At 36.9% G+C, this 20,074-nt stretch overlaps 2 protein-coding genes, 1 long non-coding RNA gene and 1 other non-coding gene across 9 annotated transcripts in view; 2 read left to right on the top strand and 2 right to left on the bottom strand.

Moving 5' to 3' along the window:
• Positions 1–1,582: 1,582 nt before the first annotated feature.
• Positions 1,583–8,378, top strand: LOC122984499 (sodium channel subunit beta-4-like). Its single transcript, XM_044354989.1, has 5 exons — positions 1,583–1,881; positions 7,047–7,210; positions 7,379–7,598; positions 7,773–7,902; positions 8,103–8,378. The coding sequence occupies exons 1-4, from the start codon at positions 1,788–1,790 to the stop codon at positions 7,895–7,897; spliced, it is 603 nt and encodes a 200-aa protein (XP_044210924.1). The 5' UTR covers positions 1,583–1,787; the 3' UTR covers positions 7,898–7,902; positions 8,103–8,378.
• LOC122984500 lies at positions 5,605–19,570 on the bottom strand. 6 transcript variants are annotated; one of them, XR_006403909.1, is made up of 7 exons: positions 19,199–19,570; positions 18,995–19,040; positions 15,637–15,720; positions 12,981–13,040; positions 12,378–12,581; positions 6,980–7,146; positions 5,605–6,273 (listed from the first exon to the last, which is right to left on the bottom strand). It is a non-coding gene; the product is annotated as an uncharacterized LOC122984500 (long non-coding RNA). The 6 variants fall into 6 exon arrangements; XR_006403905.1 differs by lacking the exon at positions 15,637–15,720 and adding an exon at positions 11,808–12,054; XR_006403907.1 differs by lacking the exon at positions 15,637–15,720 and adding an exon at positions 11,808–12,000.
• Positions 18,387–18,459, bottom strand: trnav-aac. The gene has a single exon. It is a non-coding gene; the product is annotated as a tRNA-Val (tRNA).
• Positions 18,867–20,074, top strand: part of mecom (MDS1 and EVI1 complex locus) — a 148,881-nt gene continuing 147,673 nt past the window's right edge. Inside the window, exon 1 of the mRNA XM_044354986.1 lies at positions 18,867–18,946. The gene's annotated coding sequence lies outside the window, so the exon portion shown is untranslated. The remainder of the gene's footprint in view (positions 18,947–20,074) is intronic.

The following is a 20,074-nucleotide window of genomic DNA, read 5'->3' as shown; positions in this document are numbered from 1 at the left end:
AAAACAAATCTGCAACCCCAGCTTTCTTGGATCAACTTTCTTCTGAATGTTCAGCTGTTTGTCTGTGTTTGTGACCATGTTGCTCATGCTCCCTTCATGACTATGCACCTCAAACTTTTGACTTGTTAAAAAAAAATACATAATGGAAATAAAATGTTGGTTGAAATTCCCAGAGCACTGTTGAGTCTCTCTTTCTTTATCCAACTTTAGAGAATGTTACTTCATCCATTCAACTCAAAAGCTGATTAAGAGTGCAAGCACTTTATTTGAAATAGATATTTTCTGTACGTGTTGTATTGATAAATGGATACAGTATATGACTTAAAAAAATAAGCTACAGGGAAACAGACAAAGAAGAAATTGATATTGGTTGACACAAATATTGTAGAGTACCAATCAATACTTGCACCATAATGATTCTTACTAGGAAAATAACCCAAACATTTGATTGAGATGTTTTGAGTTACACTGGCCATTTAATTGAATTGGCAATAATTCAATGTTATTTGATTCCTGAAAATTTGATTTAGCTTGTCAAAAATCACAACTGTTCCCTAGCGGTTTGTAGTAGCCAAGCTAGTTCCTCACATCAGTTACAGCAATCAGCAATCAGCATAATTATTTCCATCTGTTGCTAGATGGCCAAATGTGTTCTTATGGGGAATACAGCACATGGAAGAACAGCCAAATGCTCAAAAATACTTTGTTTTCTGTTAATGTGCCTTCACTGAATGCTAGAGCAGAAACTACAATTGCACAAAAAGGAAAAAGTTTTCAAAGTTGCAAAGCTTCTGTACCCATCAGAACTTCAATGTTAGCCTTGGCTGAGGAAGGTAAGTAAGGTGACATAGAATGCAAAAAAAAAAAAATCGAAATTTTGATGTTGAAGACAAATCTTCTTATGTGTTAAAAACACAGGAACTTATTTGTATATACTTTAGCAATAGCTGATGCATATTGCTTTTCTGAATGACTATTTTAAGTCAGATAAGGCTTGCATTTTTTTTGGTTGCCATGTCATGTCATGTCATGTCATGCTGTGCATGACAGATGGCATAAATGTGGATAATCAGATATTTTAAGATTTCACACTCTTGGTCATAGACCTACTTGGGCTACACTGTATTTGAGATCCACTGATTTTGTTACTTGTAAAATTATACTGGAATTGAAATCCTAATAACTGATGTCTTTTTAAAGTCACTGATAAGCTAACTGTACTGATTTTAAGTCAGTCAATGGGTTAGAACAGTGGTTCCCAACCTTTTTGGCCTGTGACCCCTTAAAATCATCATCACATGTTGCATTGTCTACCAGTTAACTTACCTATTACTGTCTTGATTGATGGGATAATCATTTTGTTCACAAAATGTCAGAAAATAGCAAAAAAATATCTGTGAAAGTTTCTCTTCATTCAACTACTGCAGTTCAGACTGTCTTTTACTTTGCTTTCCTTGGCTGTTGAGCAGGGGAATGAGGCGGGAGAGAGCTCCCTGAAGAAATTGATCTTGCTCTCTTTGAATTTCCTCCCTTTGTTCATTTATGGGACAGAGTGCAGAGGAGGAGAGAAGAGGGAGGGACTGAGAGTAGAACTTCACTCTGCCTTCAGCTGTACAGTTCAGTGTCCCATCCTGCTCCATAGACACATAAGACAAACAGACACATATATTTGCATCGATTGAACCCTGACAGACAGGGACACAGATTGATAAAGACACACATTCTGTACATACAGAGAGACAAACAAGAACTCAGACAGACAGACAGACAGACAGACAGGTGGTGTCATGGCGTCAGTGGACAGCACTGGTTCGAGTGTCTCCAGACGGCTGAGATCAGGGGATCTACTTCATGCTGGTCTGGCAGTTGCACTGCTGCTCGGTGAGTTATATTTCACTCTATACCTTTAGCCGCCCTGTCATTCCACTCTCTTCCACTGTATCTCTACATTACACCATAATATTGTACTTCTATCTTCTTCATGCCGTGTGCCGTGTGTGTGGTTGGGTGAATCCCCCTATTTGTCTATACGTTATAACATGTCCTCTACCCTTCCCTCTTTTGCTGTCATTGTTTCAGTGTTCTATGCCGGTCAGGGTGGGTGGTTCACTGCTGTCACAGTAAATCCATACCTTTTTTATTACTCCACACCAACATCTGCTGTTCTATCGTTTCTGCTTCAGCTCCCCTGTCTCATCTAGCTCACCTTGTTCTCTTCCTACACCTGCAGGTTAAAATGTGTGGTCATTTCACATGTGATGTTTACTTGTTGCTGTACTGGGGGCATAAAGGTCAATAAAATCTGACCCTCGGCTCATCTGGACTTGAACATGTTGACTATTAGGTTGCTGCGCTGGATTAGTGACTGGCTGTCTAAATGATCTTCTTCATGCATGAACTTAATAAGGTGCAATTTTCAAGGGGAAAAAATTAATACAATAGATAGAAAAAGACAATTATGAAAAACCTTTGGTTCAAGTTAATTTTTTTTATCTCTATTTTTATTGAGTGAGTAAGCGTCTGAATATAATAGATTAAATATTTCAACTTGTTACATAAACGTCATTACTTTTTTTTTTTTTGAACTTTATTGCCTTTATCGAACTTGCAGGCAATACAAACACAGACATACATTCAATACAAATATACACAACCTAACCCTCCCATAGGAGGCTACAAACAAACAGACAAATAAAAACAAAAACAAAACCAATTACACCAACTGAGACAACAACAAAAAACAAAAAACAAAACAGACAAACAAAAAGGTCACCTTGTCATTAAATGTTATACTGCAATTCTTGGTTGTGCAGGGTCAAAGTAGATGATATAGAATTGTACATTACATTTAAGGTGTTAGCATAATTTCAGTCCCAGAATGACTGGGGCCCATCTTCTTATGAATAGTGGTACTTTAAACTGTAAAATAGCAGTCATATTTTCCATGGTATGTATCTGCTTAATCTTCTGTATCCATTGAGCTTTTGTGGGTGCACATGGCTGCATCCAATTAACAGTAATCATTTTCTTCGCAGTCATTAACAGAATATGTAACATATAGCATTGGTCCTTAGAGAGCAAGTTTTCTGGTATCTTCTCCAGTAAGAAAATTAAGGGGTCCAGAGGGATATCAACTCCGAAGACAGTGTCCAATTCTTCTTTAATGTGTTTCCAAAAAGTTTCTATCACTGGGCAGTCCCAGAATATGTGGGCATGATCCCCAACCATGCCACAGTTCCTCCAGCAAGTGTTGGGGGTATTACTTGAAAACTTTGACACCTTGAGAGGTGTTCTGAAAAATCTCAATTTCACTTTCCAGTCAAATTCTTTCCACATTTGGCTCCCAATCCCTTTATGACTTGCTAAACATATATTTTCCAAAGCTTCATCTTCTATAATTGCAATGAGTTCTAATTCCCACTCACTTTTAATATGTAAGGTATTGTCTGAAGTGTCTTTCAAAAGATTCATGTAGATATTTGACACTTGATGTTTTGATGATACGTTATGTTGAGAAATCTCTATAAAATACCTTTCAACCTCCATTGGATCTCTTTTTATACTATCCCAGTCTGTGTGTCTAGTGAGGTAACTTCTTATCTGCATTAATCTAAACAGGTCATTTGTAGGTAGATCAAATTTTTCCTGGAGTTGTGAAAATGATCTTAGTGTGTTGTTTTCAAACAATTGGTCAATGCTGACCAGACCCTTTTCTGCCCATCTCCTAAATGCCAAGTCTGTCAATGATGGGAGAAAATCAAAGTTTCCCAAAATAGGAATTACCCTTGATAAAGCCACAGAACCTTTTATTTGTTTTTGTATAGTGTTCCAAATCTTTAGCGTGTGTTTAACCCATATATTGTCTATTTTTATCTTCTTCTGAGCCCTTTGGTCAAGAAAGGGAAGCACAGACAATGATATCCCTGTCAAAGAATTCTGTTCAATGGATAGCCATCCAGTTTCTTCGGCTTTGGTCATCCATATCATAACGTCATTTCTTTAAGAAATCAAATTTCATGATTTGACCCCGTTTGAGTTGCTCATCTGCAAGTACAATACAGTCACATATGGTTGTCATCACTGGTAAAATTGCATCCCCACCCACAAACATATACATACTTATCACACATGCGCGCGCACACACACACACACACACACACACACACACACACACACACACACACAGGGTTCCTTAAAATTTCTGAATGTTGGGTGATTTTGCACCTCCACTCAATCTACAGAGCTTCATAAATTGAGCTCTATATCTTGTGAAGTTTTTTTTTCTTTGTCGCTTACCTCCGACACTGTCCTTTCAAAACACAAGTAATATTTCATTAATGTTTTCCATTTCTGAAGTGTTGGATGTTTTCCATCTTTTTATCCATTTTATTTAGAATTTCTCCTATCTCAGTTGAATCTCTATTTCCAAGCTCAAAGCTTTCTGTTATCCAATTTTTCAATTGTAAATACTTAAAAAATCATATGTCTTTCAGTCTATATTTTCTTCTTTAGTTCCTGAAATGAAAGTACTGAGTTATGGTTTATAATATCCAATAATTTCCGAATTCCACATCCCAGTGTAGTCGGGCTTTTTGAATAGTTATTGATGAGTTATTCTAAATATCTATATGTTTGGGGATTTCTATTTCTTGACCTTGTATTTTTTTCATTTTTTCCCCAGCTTGGAGAAGAGAGCTAGAAGCAAACTATTAGGCTGTAACTGATGATTTTCAATTTCTATCCACAGTTCCTCATTTTTATTGTTAATTATGTGGTCAATATAAAACATTTGAGCTTTGTTATGATAAAGCTCCAAATTGGCAAGGTTTAGGCCTCCTTCCTCTCGAGGATAATGCAATAATTTTCTCCTTAATTTGTAACCTTTATTAGACCAAATAAAAAAATCTTTTAAAAAAAACAAAAAAGATAGTTTAGAAAATGCTGTCATAATTTCAATTACATATGTAATTGATGTGTTTACATTACTTAAAAAGAGTAAAAAATCATGAACAAATAAACTAACTAACTAAACTAACTAATTTTTTGAGCCAAAGATTTGATTGGTAATGCAAACATGGAGGGTGATAAAGGGCATCCTTGAGCTGTGCCTTTACTTAGAGTTCTACGGAACTTTCATTCTGTGTTGATTTTGGTGGCCCCTGTGGACAAAAGCGGTAGTGTTTCCCAGAATGAAAACTGCATTTCCCATGAGCACCACTGCTTCGTAAAAATCTTTATCTGGCTAGCACATGCATTTGTTTTGGAAGCAAGTGAGCTGTTTGCAAGATGCATAGCAATGAGGTAATGTATCTATAATTTGGCTATGTAGGTTTAATAATTGTAATATGACAATGGTGAAACAAAGTTAACTTTATTTTAGTAACATTCATACACCTAGGTTACATGTAAGGCTGCATTCACACCAAATTCAGCAATGTGGCACCATCCTGCAGGGTTGTGCAGAGGTTTGGACGTGTTTATTTGTGCAATAGAATGTCACCACTGTGAAACAATCAGAAAATAACATTTTATTTCTCAGATTCACTCCTTTGTTCTTGCCAGGGCCGCTCCCTCTCTTCATTCACTCTCTAGTTCACTCGACCACCGCTGGTCTCTCTCTCTCTCGCTCACACTTTGTGTTTTTCTTTCATCTTTTTAAAATGAGTCGGGAAGTGGAAAACAAGTCTAAATCAAGTCTGAATCTGTACTCAAGTTTTTGAGGTATTCAAGCCAAAACCAGTAGAAGGCAAGCACTAGTGTTTCTAGTATTGACTACTGACTATTGACTACTACTACATTTATAGTACTACTATAAAGGTAGTAGTACATTTATAGTAGTACTATAAATGTACTACTACATTGGTGACTTATGAGTTATGGAATGCTGTAAATACTTACAAAGATCATATGTAGCAAACAGCACAGTATGAAGAACAACTTTATTGTTAGTATAAAAAAAGTATAAAGAGGTACATTATATGTATAGAGCTAAAAGTATATGTATAGAGCGAAAACACATTCTAAAAATTCATTATAAGAACCATTGGAAGACAATTACTCATTGAGGTGAGGTCCTGGGGTTATAGTCTCTATGACATCTGCCGTCATCAACATATTTTCCACATTTCCCCTCTGCAGGACCCCTATCTACAATCACTGGCAGTGTACTATTATAATGGGACTGTACAAAAGTCATGGGTGGTTGGGGGAAGTCAACTGGTCTGATAGAACTGCTAGAACTGCTGTTTGGCTCTGAATGAGAGGAAGGATTTCCTGGAAACAGAATAAATCATGTCATTATATTCTGCACAGAACTTGCTTTATGAGTTATGACTACAAAGACTTTCCCAAATCCCAAAGTGGAAGAAACTTCACTATTCCCAGCAGCATCAGAGTCCCAGCAGACGAATTATGTATGAAGAGGTGTAAACTTCAGCAATGCTTGTAGTATAAATTGTGAGATCAACATGTTTCGGCTTCATCAAGCCACAAGCCTTCATCTGGGTCATCAACTGACAAATCAAACCAAGACCCTTGGACCATTTTTACCTTCAGTCTGAATGAAGCCTGACTGTAATGCAGTATTTAAGGTCACACTCTCCACCTGTAACACAATCTTGGGATAAATCTAACTGACTAAACATCTAATGACAACTCTATCAGTCACCAAGGCTTCAGTATCTCTGAAGGTTTCTGTCCATCACAACAGATACAAACCTATCTGGCATAGATGGCTACACCATCAGCCATACATTGAGTTTGAGTTTTGACTCAAGAAATTCAAACACAGTTTGAAATTCAAACAAAGAACATGCCCAAGCGGCAATGGAACAGAAATTATGTTGGTAGAGATTCATATTGAATGTTATTACATAATATCTTTTTGATTTGATATCACCATTAGAAAAAAAAGTGGAGTAGCGAAGGAAAAAAAGCTGTTCTTTCATGAACTGTGCATAAAGTAACTGCCATGACTCACTAGCAGCATCATCTTTTACAGCAGTCCTAGCTGGACAATATCTCTTTCTCTCTCTTCCTCTGTCCAGGTCCATGGAGTGTTGGTGGACTGGTGGTGTCTACATGGAGAGTGTCCTCAATTGAAGCAATGAATGGCTCCACAGTCCTGCTGCCCTGCACCTACTCCTCCTGTATTGGCATTAAAAACCTCTACTTCAACTGGCACTATAATGACAATGGAAGCATGATCAAGGTACAACGTACGCACACATGCCCACACACACACACACGCAAGCAGAAGCAACATGCATATACTGCACAAATGCACAAACACACAAATGTCCAATATTTTCATGTTATAGATTTATTTGCATATGCAGATATACCTGATAACTATTTCTGTGTACATCCATGTATATAGCTATGCGAGGCGGTGATTCCTGTCGAGGGCGTGGAGCCCAAGGTCAGTGTGTACCATGACCGTGTGGAGTTTGTTGGCTCCTCAAAGAGCAACAACATCTCCATCCTGCTGTGGAACATCACCTTTGAAGATGAGGGAGAATATATCTGTTTCGCCAGAAACCCAAAAGAGAAGAGCCGCAACCACAGTGCTATCTTCACTCTTATAGTGGTGGACCAAAGTATGTGACACATGCACACATTTGTATACACCTGGTACCCAACAATACCTAACTTTATCTAATCTAACCCTTTGACAGTGCTTATACCCTGAGACAGACAAAGAAGCTTTCTCTGCATCTCTCTGTGCTTTTCTTTCTCCCTACCGATGTATTTCCCTCTCTCCCTCTTTTCAGTGAAAGAGGTTGACAATACTTTGACAGTCATCATTGTCTCAGTGCTGGGCGGAGTCATTGGCTTAGTTATCATTGTCATGGGTATAAAGGCCTTGGTGATTCACTTCCAGCTGAAGGATGATTAGAAGAAGTGAGTGGATCCCTGAAGATGGTGATGAACATGTGTTTCAGTAAAATAATTATTATTTTGAATGTATGTCTAACACAAGGTTATTATTTGGGCCTCTGTGGGTAATGTGAATGCCTTGCAGTTTATACAGCCTTTATCACTCTCATGTTCCTCTTTTTATGGGTGTACATTTTAACCTTTGGTTTCTCTATTCCCTGCAGTAAAGAGTGCCTGGTGAGCTCCTCAGGGAATGATAATACAGAAAATGGACTTTCAGGAGCCAAAGCTGACAACAAAGGGACAGCCTACATTTATCAGGCTTAGTTTGTTATATTTGTCCATTTTGTACAGTTATCTGGCTCTATCAGTCACCTTCTGTGAGGTGTCTTGCAGTTCAGTGTTTGATGTGTACTGCAACATTGCAATGACTGAGAACTATACAGACAGATAGACTAATATTAGGGTAGTTGATAATACATTTGTGCTACTAACAATCATCCTTAAATATAACTCTATGTGTTTTCATGTGTGTTTGTGAGTGGCCAACTATTTATCAATTGAATCAGCACAACTCAGCTTTGGTCCTTCTCCCTCCTTGGAGATCATGTTTGACTTCCTATTTCAATTTATTTTAATGTGATGGACATCAAAATTGACAGCAGGTAATTCTCAATTCCTAAGCAGATACATTATGCTAAATTCAATTTATCATGATAGTTTTTCTGCAGTGCTATTGTGTTGTATTGTGTTACATGTAGAGCTGAAAGGATAAGCAAATCTATTGGTTGTTTGAGAGAATTGTTAGACAACAATACTGATAATTGTGTAAGTACCTTTTTAAGCAAAAATGCCAAAAAGTTAATTGGCTTTAGTTTATTAAATGTGAATATGTACAGGTTTTTTTTAGTCTTCTATGATAGGAAATTGAATACCTTTTGTGTTTTGGACAAAACAAGCTATGGAACCAGATGATTTTTACTTTTTTCTCCTTATACAATTATTGAAAACTATTAATTGATTATCAAAATAAATGATTAATTTTCTGTCTATTGACTAATTGATTAATCATTGCAGCTTTTTAATGTAATTTTATAGGATTAACGATTAATTGAGAGAATAATTGCTTAATTGATAATGAAGATAATTAGTTGCAGCTCTAGTTACAGGTGTGAAGGTTATTAAGCACAGCATGTGTAGGTGCACTATGGAAAACGGTCTTGTTCTCACAATAAAATCCAGAGAACTTTATTATAGGATACAGCTTTATAGGTTACAGATTTCATGATACTGCATAGGTACAATAGAATAAAAATGTGCCTTCTTTGACCAAATATGTCCTCAAAATATGTGTAAACAGACAGAAAGGCTTCCTGTAAGCAATGAGAAGCTAGCAGTGAGCATGTCTATCCTCTGCTCTGGTGTGTTTCTCCTGCACGGCCCCTCTCTGTGTGTATAGTTTACCTATAATCATCAGTGCCATATTCATTCACAGACTCTCAGGATGTATAGAACAGTGGCAGCTCTGTCAAGCCCACAAATAAGAACGCTTTAATTGGTTGTTCTGGTGGGACAATGTGCTTGTTGAAGGCAGCTGGAACTAACTTGCGTACTAGCTAGAATGGGTTTATGATTTCCTTTTTTTTCTCTTCTCAATATCAGTGTTGTCATGTATAGTGGATGAACCAAGGAACATAAGAGGAAGCTAGATTCTTTCACAAACATTATGGTGTTTTAGTCTAACAGTCTATTAGTGTGTATACAAGAGAACACACACATACACAATGACCTCTGATGTCAAGGTATAAAAAATATCAAGAACATGAACAGAACAAAAGAGCCAGCCTTTCCCACCAGCCACGAAAGGAATTGGATCATTTTGGAAATAACGACATTGTTCTTTTTCCAGACAGACTGGACCAACCTGGAGTTCATCCTCTCTTCTTCTACTCACACACACTATATCTAGGGTGATAAATTTATGGATAAGCCCATATTCCTTTCTAAATGTCTCTCTTTTTATTCACAATGAGTATCTAAATAGTCAGAAATGCCTACTAAAATATGTAAATATATGTATCTTGACTTGTCTAACCATTGTTAACCTTTATTGTGTTTCAGAATCCTTTAGTTATTCAGAATCCTTTAGTTATTCTGAAGTTATTCAAAATCTGCTTCAAAAACCTGTTAATTTACATTGCCACCTAGTAACCATTTCGGTAACAACTTTCTAAGACAATGATGTAAGTAACATACCATTATTGCATTGATTTAGTTGATATTAACCATCAAGTGTATTATTTAGCTATGATTGCTAGCTTCCTATCTTGATTCCTAGCTTGATTGCTAGGATCTTGTAGACCTTAAATGTCTTCCACTGCAACACAGTTTTGGCTACAGATTACAAAAATGATGGTTCATTTATTTTATTCTGTATTTATTTGGTTAATCAATATTATGCAATTTCTAAGTATTTTCCCACTGGTTTTCATGATACGTCAACATTGATGACAAAAATGAGTGAGTATACAATTGCAAGCGCATAGCCTTCAAATATTCCCCCCATTTAGGTTAGGAAAAAAATGATTGCCCTTTTAGTTGAAAGGACAGTTTTTCTCTTCGCACAAAGAAATTCATTAGTAATTGAAACATCCCCTCAGAAAGAGTGCCTCTTTCTTCCAAAACACACTTACTAGACTATAAAAAGTGTATTTTATATATATATATAAAAACTATAAAACTCTTTGTTTTGACTTCTTCTGTTTTCTCTTGGCCTTGCCAGTTGTTATGGCCCGTTCATTGTGTTTCAGGCGTTGTCTTTTTCACTTTTGCTGAGACCTGAAAGCTCCAGAAAAAAACTCAAGACTGCAAAGACAAGTATCAGTTTAGCCATCACACGACGTTTGCAATCTGAATATTATTTTTGTGATCTCCTACTTTTATCGTGTAGCCTAGTTTAATTTTTTACGTACTATTGCAAATTCTTTTTCACTTTAGGCGCTCAAGCCTCGTTGTTTCATAGTTTATTGGAGTTGCATCCTCCAAGTCTGCAAAGACTGTTTTCAAGACTTTTCCACAAACCTTTTTGTAGGTTAGAGCTCCAGCATCGATCTCTACAGCCTGCAACTGAATGCATCAAGACCGAAAATACAAAACCCTCCTGTGTGTTTAATATGTGGTCTCAGCTAGTCTGAGCCTATCCAGTGTTGAACCAGAGTGCTTCACTTAACCTAGAGCGGTTCTCATCTGGCTGTCACCTCAGCAACCTGAAGATCACAGAGTCTGTCTCACCATGCTTGGCACCCTCCGGGCAATTTGCCTCGTCATCAGCCCTCCATCACTATGGAAACAGTAGGAAACTAACCACCATCCATGCGTTTTCTGTTTTAGAGTTGATGCAAAGAGCTAGATTCTACATTTTTTTTTGATTAGCTTTATGTAGAACTATTTGCCCCCTCATTGCACTTTCGACTTGTTTTTGTTCACCCTTGATTTCATTCATTCATTCTGTCTGCAATAACTTGTTAATTTAATTTCCTCATTCATACATTGATTGTATTTGTATATATGCGTACATGCTCATTTGTTCCCTATTCATCCCTATCCCTTGGGTGTTCAATAAATGTTTCATTTATCATCTGGTTTTTGTCAGTGCACATTCCTCAAAGTAGAGACTAAGATCAATGTATTAAGAATTTACAACTTTCAGATATAAGATTGATTAATTTGGTATTTATTTCCTACATAATATTGCTACATGTGCAAAAACCTTACATTTCCAGGCATTTCTGGTCTGTGTGTTTTATGAAATAATACTTCTGTGGCTTGGTTCTTCCCAATGTCACAAGACTTGTGTGTAAATTAAAATGAAAAGGAAGTAGCCTAACAAATCAGACACAAAACATTTGTAACAACAACAACAGTAATACCTCCAATTGAGAACAGATGGATTGGTGATCATCACTGGCTTGCACTGTGATAAAAGGAATAATTAGACACTTAAACTCTTTAACAGTAGTATACACTGTGCGATTTTGGGCTATCCCAGACAGAAGATGACCAATGTGAAAGAAACATGGCATATCTTTGGTCATGGCTCCAAAATGGTGGTCCTACGTCGCACTGTGAGAGAGGTTCAAAGATGGCCATTGTTACGGTCTTGCGACCAAAGATAGCCTGGGGAAAAATTCTGACAGTGTCAGAAATTTAGGATAACCATTTCACAATGTGACTGCTGCTATGACCTATGTCTATTAACCAACCAATAGGAATGCAGCATGAATGACATCATCATCATCTGTCTAAACAATACGAGCAGGCTTTTAGTAAGAGAAGCTCTCTATGTGAAGACATTGCTGAGCTTAAAACACTGCAATCGTCATCACAAAAATTCTTTTTGTTTGTACATGTAGTGTGTGTCGGTGGACAAAGACAGATCATATCAGTAGATGCTGCAACGCACAAACATATGTTATATGCTAAAAAATACTTATTGTTACCTCAAGCTCTCTTTGCAAAATTGGCATCCCTTTGGAACATCTTGTGTTATACTTCTGTCAATCAACAGTAAGGGGCAAAGCTGCATCATAATGACTGATGAAGACCACACACACTTTGGCAGAGTGGACATGTAGAGTAGAGGATCTGCTGTTCAGGCTGGAGGTGTCTTCGACTTCTGAACTGTACTGTGGCACAGGCTGCTTCTGTAAAGACAATCACAATCAGTGTAAGTATATGTGACCACTGAAATACAAAAGATAACTAACTTTCCTCCTTTGTTCTGTATGATTATTATTGTCACATCACAATAAACTTCACTAAAGTTCATAAAATGATGCTGAACAGACATTTCATCACTGTCTGTCCTCTTGACTGTCTAGTAGTTTATATGGTAATTACAAAGCTTTGCAATAACTATGGCTGGCTGATAATTTTAATATTTACATTAAAATAAAATTTTGTGGGTTAAATACTGAGTATTGAGTACAATCTTGCCAAATCAAAATCTAATATATATACAAATAATTGTGGTCCTACCAGACTGTGAATTTTACAGAAGGCTAGCTAGCTAACAGGTTAGCTGATGACAATGATACACTTACCAAACAAAAAGTAAAGAAGATCCATCAGTATCTGTGAGAACAGTCAACAGCAGCTCCTCACTGGTTTAAAAATGTAAGAATGAAAACGTAAATTAGCGTCCTCCTTCAGAAACTGCTGCGGTCACTCGGCTTGTCGGCTGCTTCATATGGAGCTTTGAGAGCCACCGTCAAGCTAAGGCAGCAGTAGTAGAGCCAAAACTATCACTGCTCTGTAACCAATCTGGCTTTAGACTCATTTTTAGGACCGCTTACGTACAGTAAATTTTAAAAAAAAAATGAAGAAATGCATAAATAAATAAATGCAGAAATACAGAAATAGCCTAAATAAAAGATTTATATAAATGTGGAGAATTACCAAAATCTATTTGTTTTTTATTAATGTATTTAAGCATTTATTTCTGCATGTACTTATTTTATTTATGCTTATGTCATTTTTTGTGCTCCATAGCCCTGTTCCACTCTGTGAAAATGGTCACTATTATAATTACTAAACACAAATTCAAGGCTTTCATCTCCTCCACAACTGTAGTGACACTGGGACAGTCAAAACAATTAGTAAGGTGGACATATTCTACAGTTAAGCAGCCAGCCGTGACTGGCGAGTATTAGCCTCTAGCTTTCAGGGCTGCTTGGCCAGCAGGCACCACAAGACTCACAGATTCACACAGAGACGATCAGAGAGCCATGGATGAATGGAAACTGTAATGCAATGTTCAGCTTATTAGTGCTACAGAGACAGTGAGGAGAGGAGGGAAGGAGGGCGAGTGAGAGATTGAGACAGGGAGAGGGAAAGAGTGATAAAGATGTAGAGGATGTGTGTGATGGAGGGCATAGAGAGGGAGAGGGAGGCAAGGTGGCTAGTTGCTCTGGTTAAGAGTCAATTAAATGCCAATAATTGTTAATGAGAGTATGTAATAAAAAACAACTAATGTAATCACCATGAGTTAGAATAAAACACTCTAAATAGTGTTGAACCAGAAAACAGAATAGAGATCCGTAGAGTCATATTTTTTTTGTCGAATAAGTACAGTACCAGTCAAAAGTTTGGATATACCTTCCCATTCACTTGAATGAGAAAGTGTGTCCAAACTTTTGACTGGTACTGTACGTATATCTATTAGGACAAGAATAGAAAACCCTTGTGTTGAAGAGTAATGTTTTATATCAGGGAGCGAGTGAAAAGGAGAGGGCAATCTGCCTTCCCCAGGAAGTGTCCAACTCTGAAAGAAATGACAGAATAAAAACCAGAGAGAGAGACAGCGTGGGCCTGTGGCGTTGGCAGGGGGCCAAACAGCTAAAAACAGATTAATCAGCATAGGGTCACATTCTCACAGAGAGAGTCTGAGCAGGGCAGGACAGGGCAGAGCCTTCATCTTTTAAAGGCCACTTCTTGGGGAGCAACACGAGGAAATCTTGGCACTGAGGTTTATATTGGCTGAAAATTCAATGATATTGTGCTTTAATGCTGATATCTGATCTAGTGAGGTGAAATGTCTTGGACACAAGTAGGGCTGCAACTAATGATTGTTTTCATTATCTATTAATCTGCAGAATATCTGTTTGATTAATCATTTTGTCCATAACATATCAGAAAATAGTGAAAATGCCCATAATAATTTCCTACAGCCCTACGTGGCGTCTTCAAATGTATTTTTTGTTTGACTAGCAGTCCGAAACACAAAGAAATTCACAATTGGCTGCAGATCAATTTTCTGTTTTCTGACTAATCAATTAATCAACCAATTGTTGAAGCTCTAGACATAAGTTTGGACATCTCAAGCAAATATGTGAAAAAACCCCATTCAGCCAAACATCTTCAGTAAAAACAAATATTGTAGTGATATCAATTTTGTCTTGATAAAAGTGTAATATGTTTTTCTTTCATCATGCAGTATAACTTACATGTATGTGTAATGTACATTGTCCCTTTTCAAATTAAAAAAAAAAAGAGGATTTTTTTTGAGAGCCATTTTTCATCAGATCACATATATATTTAACCATTATAATTTATATAAAAATGCATACTGTATATATATTTCATTCATCATATTATGCGTATACTGTTCATTCATTTGAACTGTCAAAAAAGCCAGGAAAGGGTTTGTGCAGGGCAGATGAGAGGAGAGGAGAGGGAGCACTGGGGGGGGGTGAGACACCAGGGCAGAGCGATTAAAGAGGAAGGGATGAGGGGAGGAAAAGGAAGCAAGAGGAGAGGAGTATCTGGGGCAAAAAGGTCGAGAGGGAGCACAGGCCAGCAAACTTGTTCTCATTAGTTGCGAGTTGTGAAACACTGAAGTTTGTAAACGATTTTGGAAAGAGCATAAAGAACCCAGTGAACTGTGTGTTTCTGTGAGGCGGGGGGGGGGGGGGACGTGATTTAGACCTCTATTTAGATATTTTTACAGATATTGTAGATTGAACTAATAGATATGTTGTTCAGACGTTCAGTCAGAAAATGTAAGTATTAAGAGAAAGAAGGAATAATGTGATTGTATGGATGTTTTGCAGTCAGTCATTTCATGATTTTATGTTGACAGGTTCCTAATGAGAGACACTACTTTTGATTCTTGGTTTGGAATTCATGCAGCTGTAATCCACAACTCTATGTCAAACTTGGACCCTCAGAAACATGACCAGGGGGAACACACTCACTCACTTTGATGCCATGATGGATTGCCATAATTTATGAACTGCCATGATGTCAACTGAAGAACAGCACAAATTGCTGAAATGGTCCTCCCTTATGGAAGCAAAGAAGGGTCATTAATATTTGGAGCTTGTGAAATGGTTTGTGAATGTGTAATAAAGTTTTACAGCTGTAGAAATATTTTGTGCATATGTGAAAAAGTTTTGTGCACACTGAGATAATTTGCACGTGTAAAAATGTTTTGTAGCTAAAGAAAAATTATGTGTATGTGTGAAAATGTTTTGTACACATATAATTTGCACTTGTAAAAAGTTTTTGTAGCTGTAGAAATATTTTGTGTATGTATGATTAAAATTTGTGCATTTCAACAGTGAGGTTTCACAAAGTCTGAGATACGCACACACAAATTTCCTAACTTTGTGTGCGACAGTGAAGTCACATGAGAGACAGAAAAACAAATTTCCTGTGTAGCATACAAAAATGAATGGGCTGGTTATTAAACACTTGTGACAAAGAAATATATATATTCCTTTTTAATTATATAGGCAACATTTTATGTAAAGTTGATCCTTTCTCAGTTCAAGTTTAATATATACATACATTTTTTTCGTTCTGTGTTTTTTATTTATTGTTATTTATAATTATTAAATTCCCGGAGAAGTTTACTGTTTCAGTGCACTGATGTCATCTTATACAATAAAGTTTAGTGTTTAGCTGTAAAATATCTTGCCTCCATTACATATATTTGTCACAAGTGTTTGATAACCACCTCATTCATTTTTGTATGATCTCTGACTTGACTTTTATATTCTCTGGAGTTCAACCTGCAATTAACAGAGTCAGGAGGCTCGCTCTCCACTCTGACTTGCTCTGTCAATATACATCTTATCCCTGGAGTAAAACTACTGACAAGGTGAAAAGCTCCATCTATATCTACATGGCCAGCAAAAACCACAACAGTTATGTGAGGAAGATGTTAAAATACTGTTCTGTTTTGATGAAGGCCAGGTTTATGCCTGCCACATTAAATAATACGATCTGATGTAATGTATAAAAGCAGTTTTGATCTAGATTTTGCCTTCATACAGTACGTCCATGAAATAGTACAGGGTTGTGAAACTGCCAAAAGCATTGGCTGTTTCATTTTAAACTTTCATAACTTTTATAAACAATCTTTTATATGATTTTTGTTTTCTAACATAAGCCCCTTTATAGATTCTGACCAGACTTTCCTTAATACAAAAAGTATCTGTCGTAAACATTACATGAGGCTTGAGGTGGGTTAACTGGTTGCTGTGATTGCTGCAGTACCGAGTTAGTATATACAGTGAAGGATGCTCCTCTGCAGTGATGCAATACAGCACAGTAAATTCAGTGTAACTGCCACCCAGTGGTAAATGCCTGACACATTAAATAATCTTCCCTCACGTGGAAGCTGATGAAACATATCATTTCAATGTGCACTTATTGCATTTTGTTTCAGATTGAAATGACTGCATGATGAATTTTTTTTTAATTAAACCTAGGGCAGATACTATTATTTTAAGCAACCGAGTGCTAAATAATTGGTAGAATTTTCACAGTTAAAACAATATATGATTATACATAGCGTTGAAATTGTTGCTAGTTGCTTTAGACAGTGCTCCAATTTAGACTGTTTATAAGTACAAGGCATTTTAATCCCTGTGCCCATTTTGTATTTTATCTACATTTAATAAGGGGTTGTGCATATGTGTAAGTTTACACTAAATCTATTAGGAAAAGGATACATGCAACAATTTGTGCAAACATAGATCTTTTATCAAATCACTCCCAAATGACAGTTATAGTGAGCATTAAATAGTTACAGAGAGTTACAGTTGTAGTGTTATTGTAAAAATTCACTAAAATTAACTAAAATTAAGTCTCAGGAATTCTGATTGACCACTATGATTCCTTAGAGTTGGTATTGTTCTTACTGCCAGAGCAGCTGAAACTCATGCTGCCAAGCCAAGAGTCTGACGTCTGCTCTCTGCCTCCCTGCTTTAATCTTCTGATGACTGACTGATCGATTAATCTACTAACCTTGCAGCTCTAGAAAGAGGACTTATTTTGTTTTTATCTAAATAACTTTTAGAGGCTTGAGGAAGTAAAATACAGAAATCCAAAAGAAATAAAGCAGAAATTAGAAGAAAGCTTGAAAAGAAAAAAAAAAATCACAATTTTGTGTGTCCAAAATATGTTTTTGTCTGTATCCTATCCTGTCCTGTCATCTCCTGAGCACTTGTGGGGGTCCCGACCCCCAGGTTGGGAACCACTGGGTTAGACAACCAGGGCACAAAAAGGATGCCTGGGTGGTTAAATTAATCATCAACTCAACATGTATGCCTAAAAATAAAGGCCATATGGCTTTCAGATTATTTTTGTATTGCTCATTACAGCCATCTTGTGGGGGTTTTATAGAGGTGCAATGTATTGGTTTCTGCCGTTTTAATTCTCTGCAGACAATATATTTTCAGTCTACACATTTTACTTATTTTTCGTGATATTTTAGTGTTGCTGCACACAATTTGAATTTCTTCCCTCAAATATGATGAAATAGAGTTTGTTGATTGTTTCCATGACTATATATATGTATACCACAAAAAATGTATCCTGCCTTTGAAGTCAGTAAGATAAGTAAGTCAGTGGTTTCAGTTTGACGACATTTGAACCTTACATGACAAAAAACAAACCCTCATAAAATAAAATAAAAAATGATGATAAAAAAACGAAAACAGTGTTCCCGCCCGGTTTCGAACCGAGGACCTTTCGCGTGTTAGGCGAACGTGATAACCACTACACTACGGGAACTGATTGTGCCTTTGAAAAGTACGTTTATTTTATTTTCCCTCTTAAGTAAACACAACTTCCTAACACATTTAAATATGGTTGTGGGGCTGGTAGGTCGAGTCACAGTTGCATTATGACTACAAAAAGTTGGGTCAACAATGGCAGAACTGAGTCGTTTCCATACGTTTTCATGTATGTAGGACTCCAGTCTGCACTGTAGTTAACAGCCAACACTATGCAAAAAACACATGTCAAACATAACGTTAATGCAGCAATATGCAACAGGCGCTGGCTAATAATGCTTTTAAACGTTCACTGCGTGTTGCAACTAACCTAACCTAACGTTACCATAATAAGGTGTGGTTAGATTTAGGTTGGAGACGGGACACGAACCCGTGCTTACAGTGTCTTAAAAGGCTAATAAGCTTACATTTACACACCCACTCACAGTTGGGTAGCTCTTCGTCAGTCTGCTCCAGGACTTTTAAGAAGACACACGATAGCTCGGGTAAGTTAAAGTGCAAGACAAATGAAGAGCGAACAAATAAAAACACACCGTAGCACTCTTCCTCTTACCGGTTCTCCACCTTCCTCCTGGTACGCTGAAAATAAGCACATGCTTCATGTTCAGTCTTACATTAGCCACATTAGCCTGTGTGCTAGTAAAAAGAGGTGAAATCATTATCAATTTAAACTAGGCTCATTCTCCCAAAAACTCTGACACAGAATATATGGAAGATGGACAGATTTAGAAACATACCTCAAAAACACTACCTTGCCTTAAAAACCAATAAAAAAATTCACCTTTTTCGTCGAGGCCGGAAGGCCATGCGCACTGGAGGACAGTGGCTGAGTGACATCACAGTTTCTGATTGGACGAACTGAACCTGAACTTGTTCAAATTGGGACAGGTGCGCTAACATTGGGCAGGTCTACGTAAGCTAGCGATAAACTACGCAACACAGTAAAATTAAGCATTTAAGTGTAGATTTGACCAAGTAACTACTCTTGTTCGGTATCAGTTTACAGTGCCAACTAGAAATAATTCAGTCTGCAAATGTGTTAGGAAATAGGAGCATTGTATTCTGCTGCAAAGGAAACTGAAGAAACATGCTATTCATCATAAGTCTACCGTATGTATGTTTTTTTTGTTGTTGTTTGTTTTGGTTTTTTTCAGTGATAACCTTTTTGTTAGGCTAGGCTATGTGTAGGGTGAAGGCTATGACTTTGTATATTTTATGTTTATATTATAAGTGTGCCCTTCAGTATAAATTAAACAAAATGATTGCTTTATAATAAAACAATAGGCCTATCCAATTGTATTGTAATAGGCTAACATCGGCATATCTCATAAAATGTCACATGCAGCACTAGCTTACTGACTGATTAAAATACATGGTCTGGGCTCTATTTCTGTTCTTTACTGTATTTTTAGTTATTTGTCCTGGAAGTCTGTTCCTGTACAGCCCCTTTTTTAGACTTCCTGGAAAAATGTGTAAAATGCATTTTCTGACAATGTACATGTACATGTACATTATTGTTATCTTAAATTGCCCACAAAACTTTTAAGTAGTTTGGAGCTGTCTACATATTGCCATGTGGTAAACCTCAGCTCAAATATTACCGTATACCAAAT

Source organism: Thunnus albacares, chromosome 6 (assembly GCF_914725855.1).
Source record: "Thunnus albacares chromosome 6, fThuAlb1.1, whole genome shotgun sequence".
Taxonomy (NCBI): Eukaryota; Metazoa; Chordata; class Actinopteri; order Scombriformes; family Scombridae; genus Thunnus; species Thunnus albacares.
This window is presented reverse-complemented; position numbering and strand designations above follow the sequence as displayed.

Bases quoted from the DNA above. Each gene is read 5' to 3' on its own strand.
- LOC122984499 (XM_044354989.1), top strand. From the start codon at position 1,788: ATGGCGTCAGTGGACAGCACTGGTTCGAGTGTCTCCAGACGGCTGAGA. The intron at 1,882-7,046 runs GTGAGTTATATT...TCCTCTGTCCAG, and splicing joins GGCAGTTGCACTGCTGCTCG to GTCCATGGAGTGTTGGTGGA. The intron at 7,211-7,378 runs GTACAACGTACG...CCATGTATATAG, and splicing joins ACAATGGAAGCATGATCAAG to CTATGCGAGGCGGTGATTCC.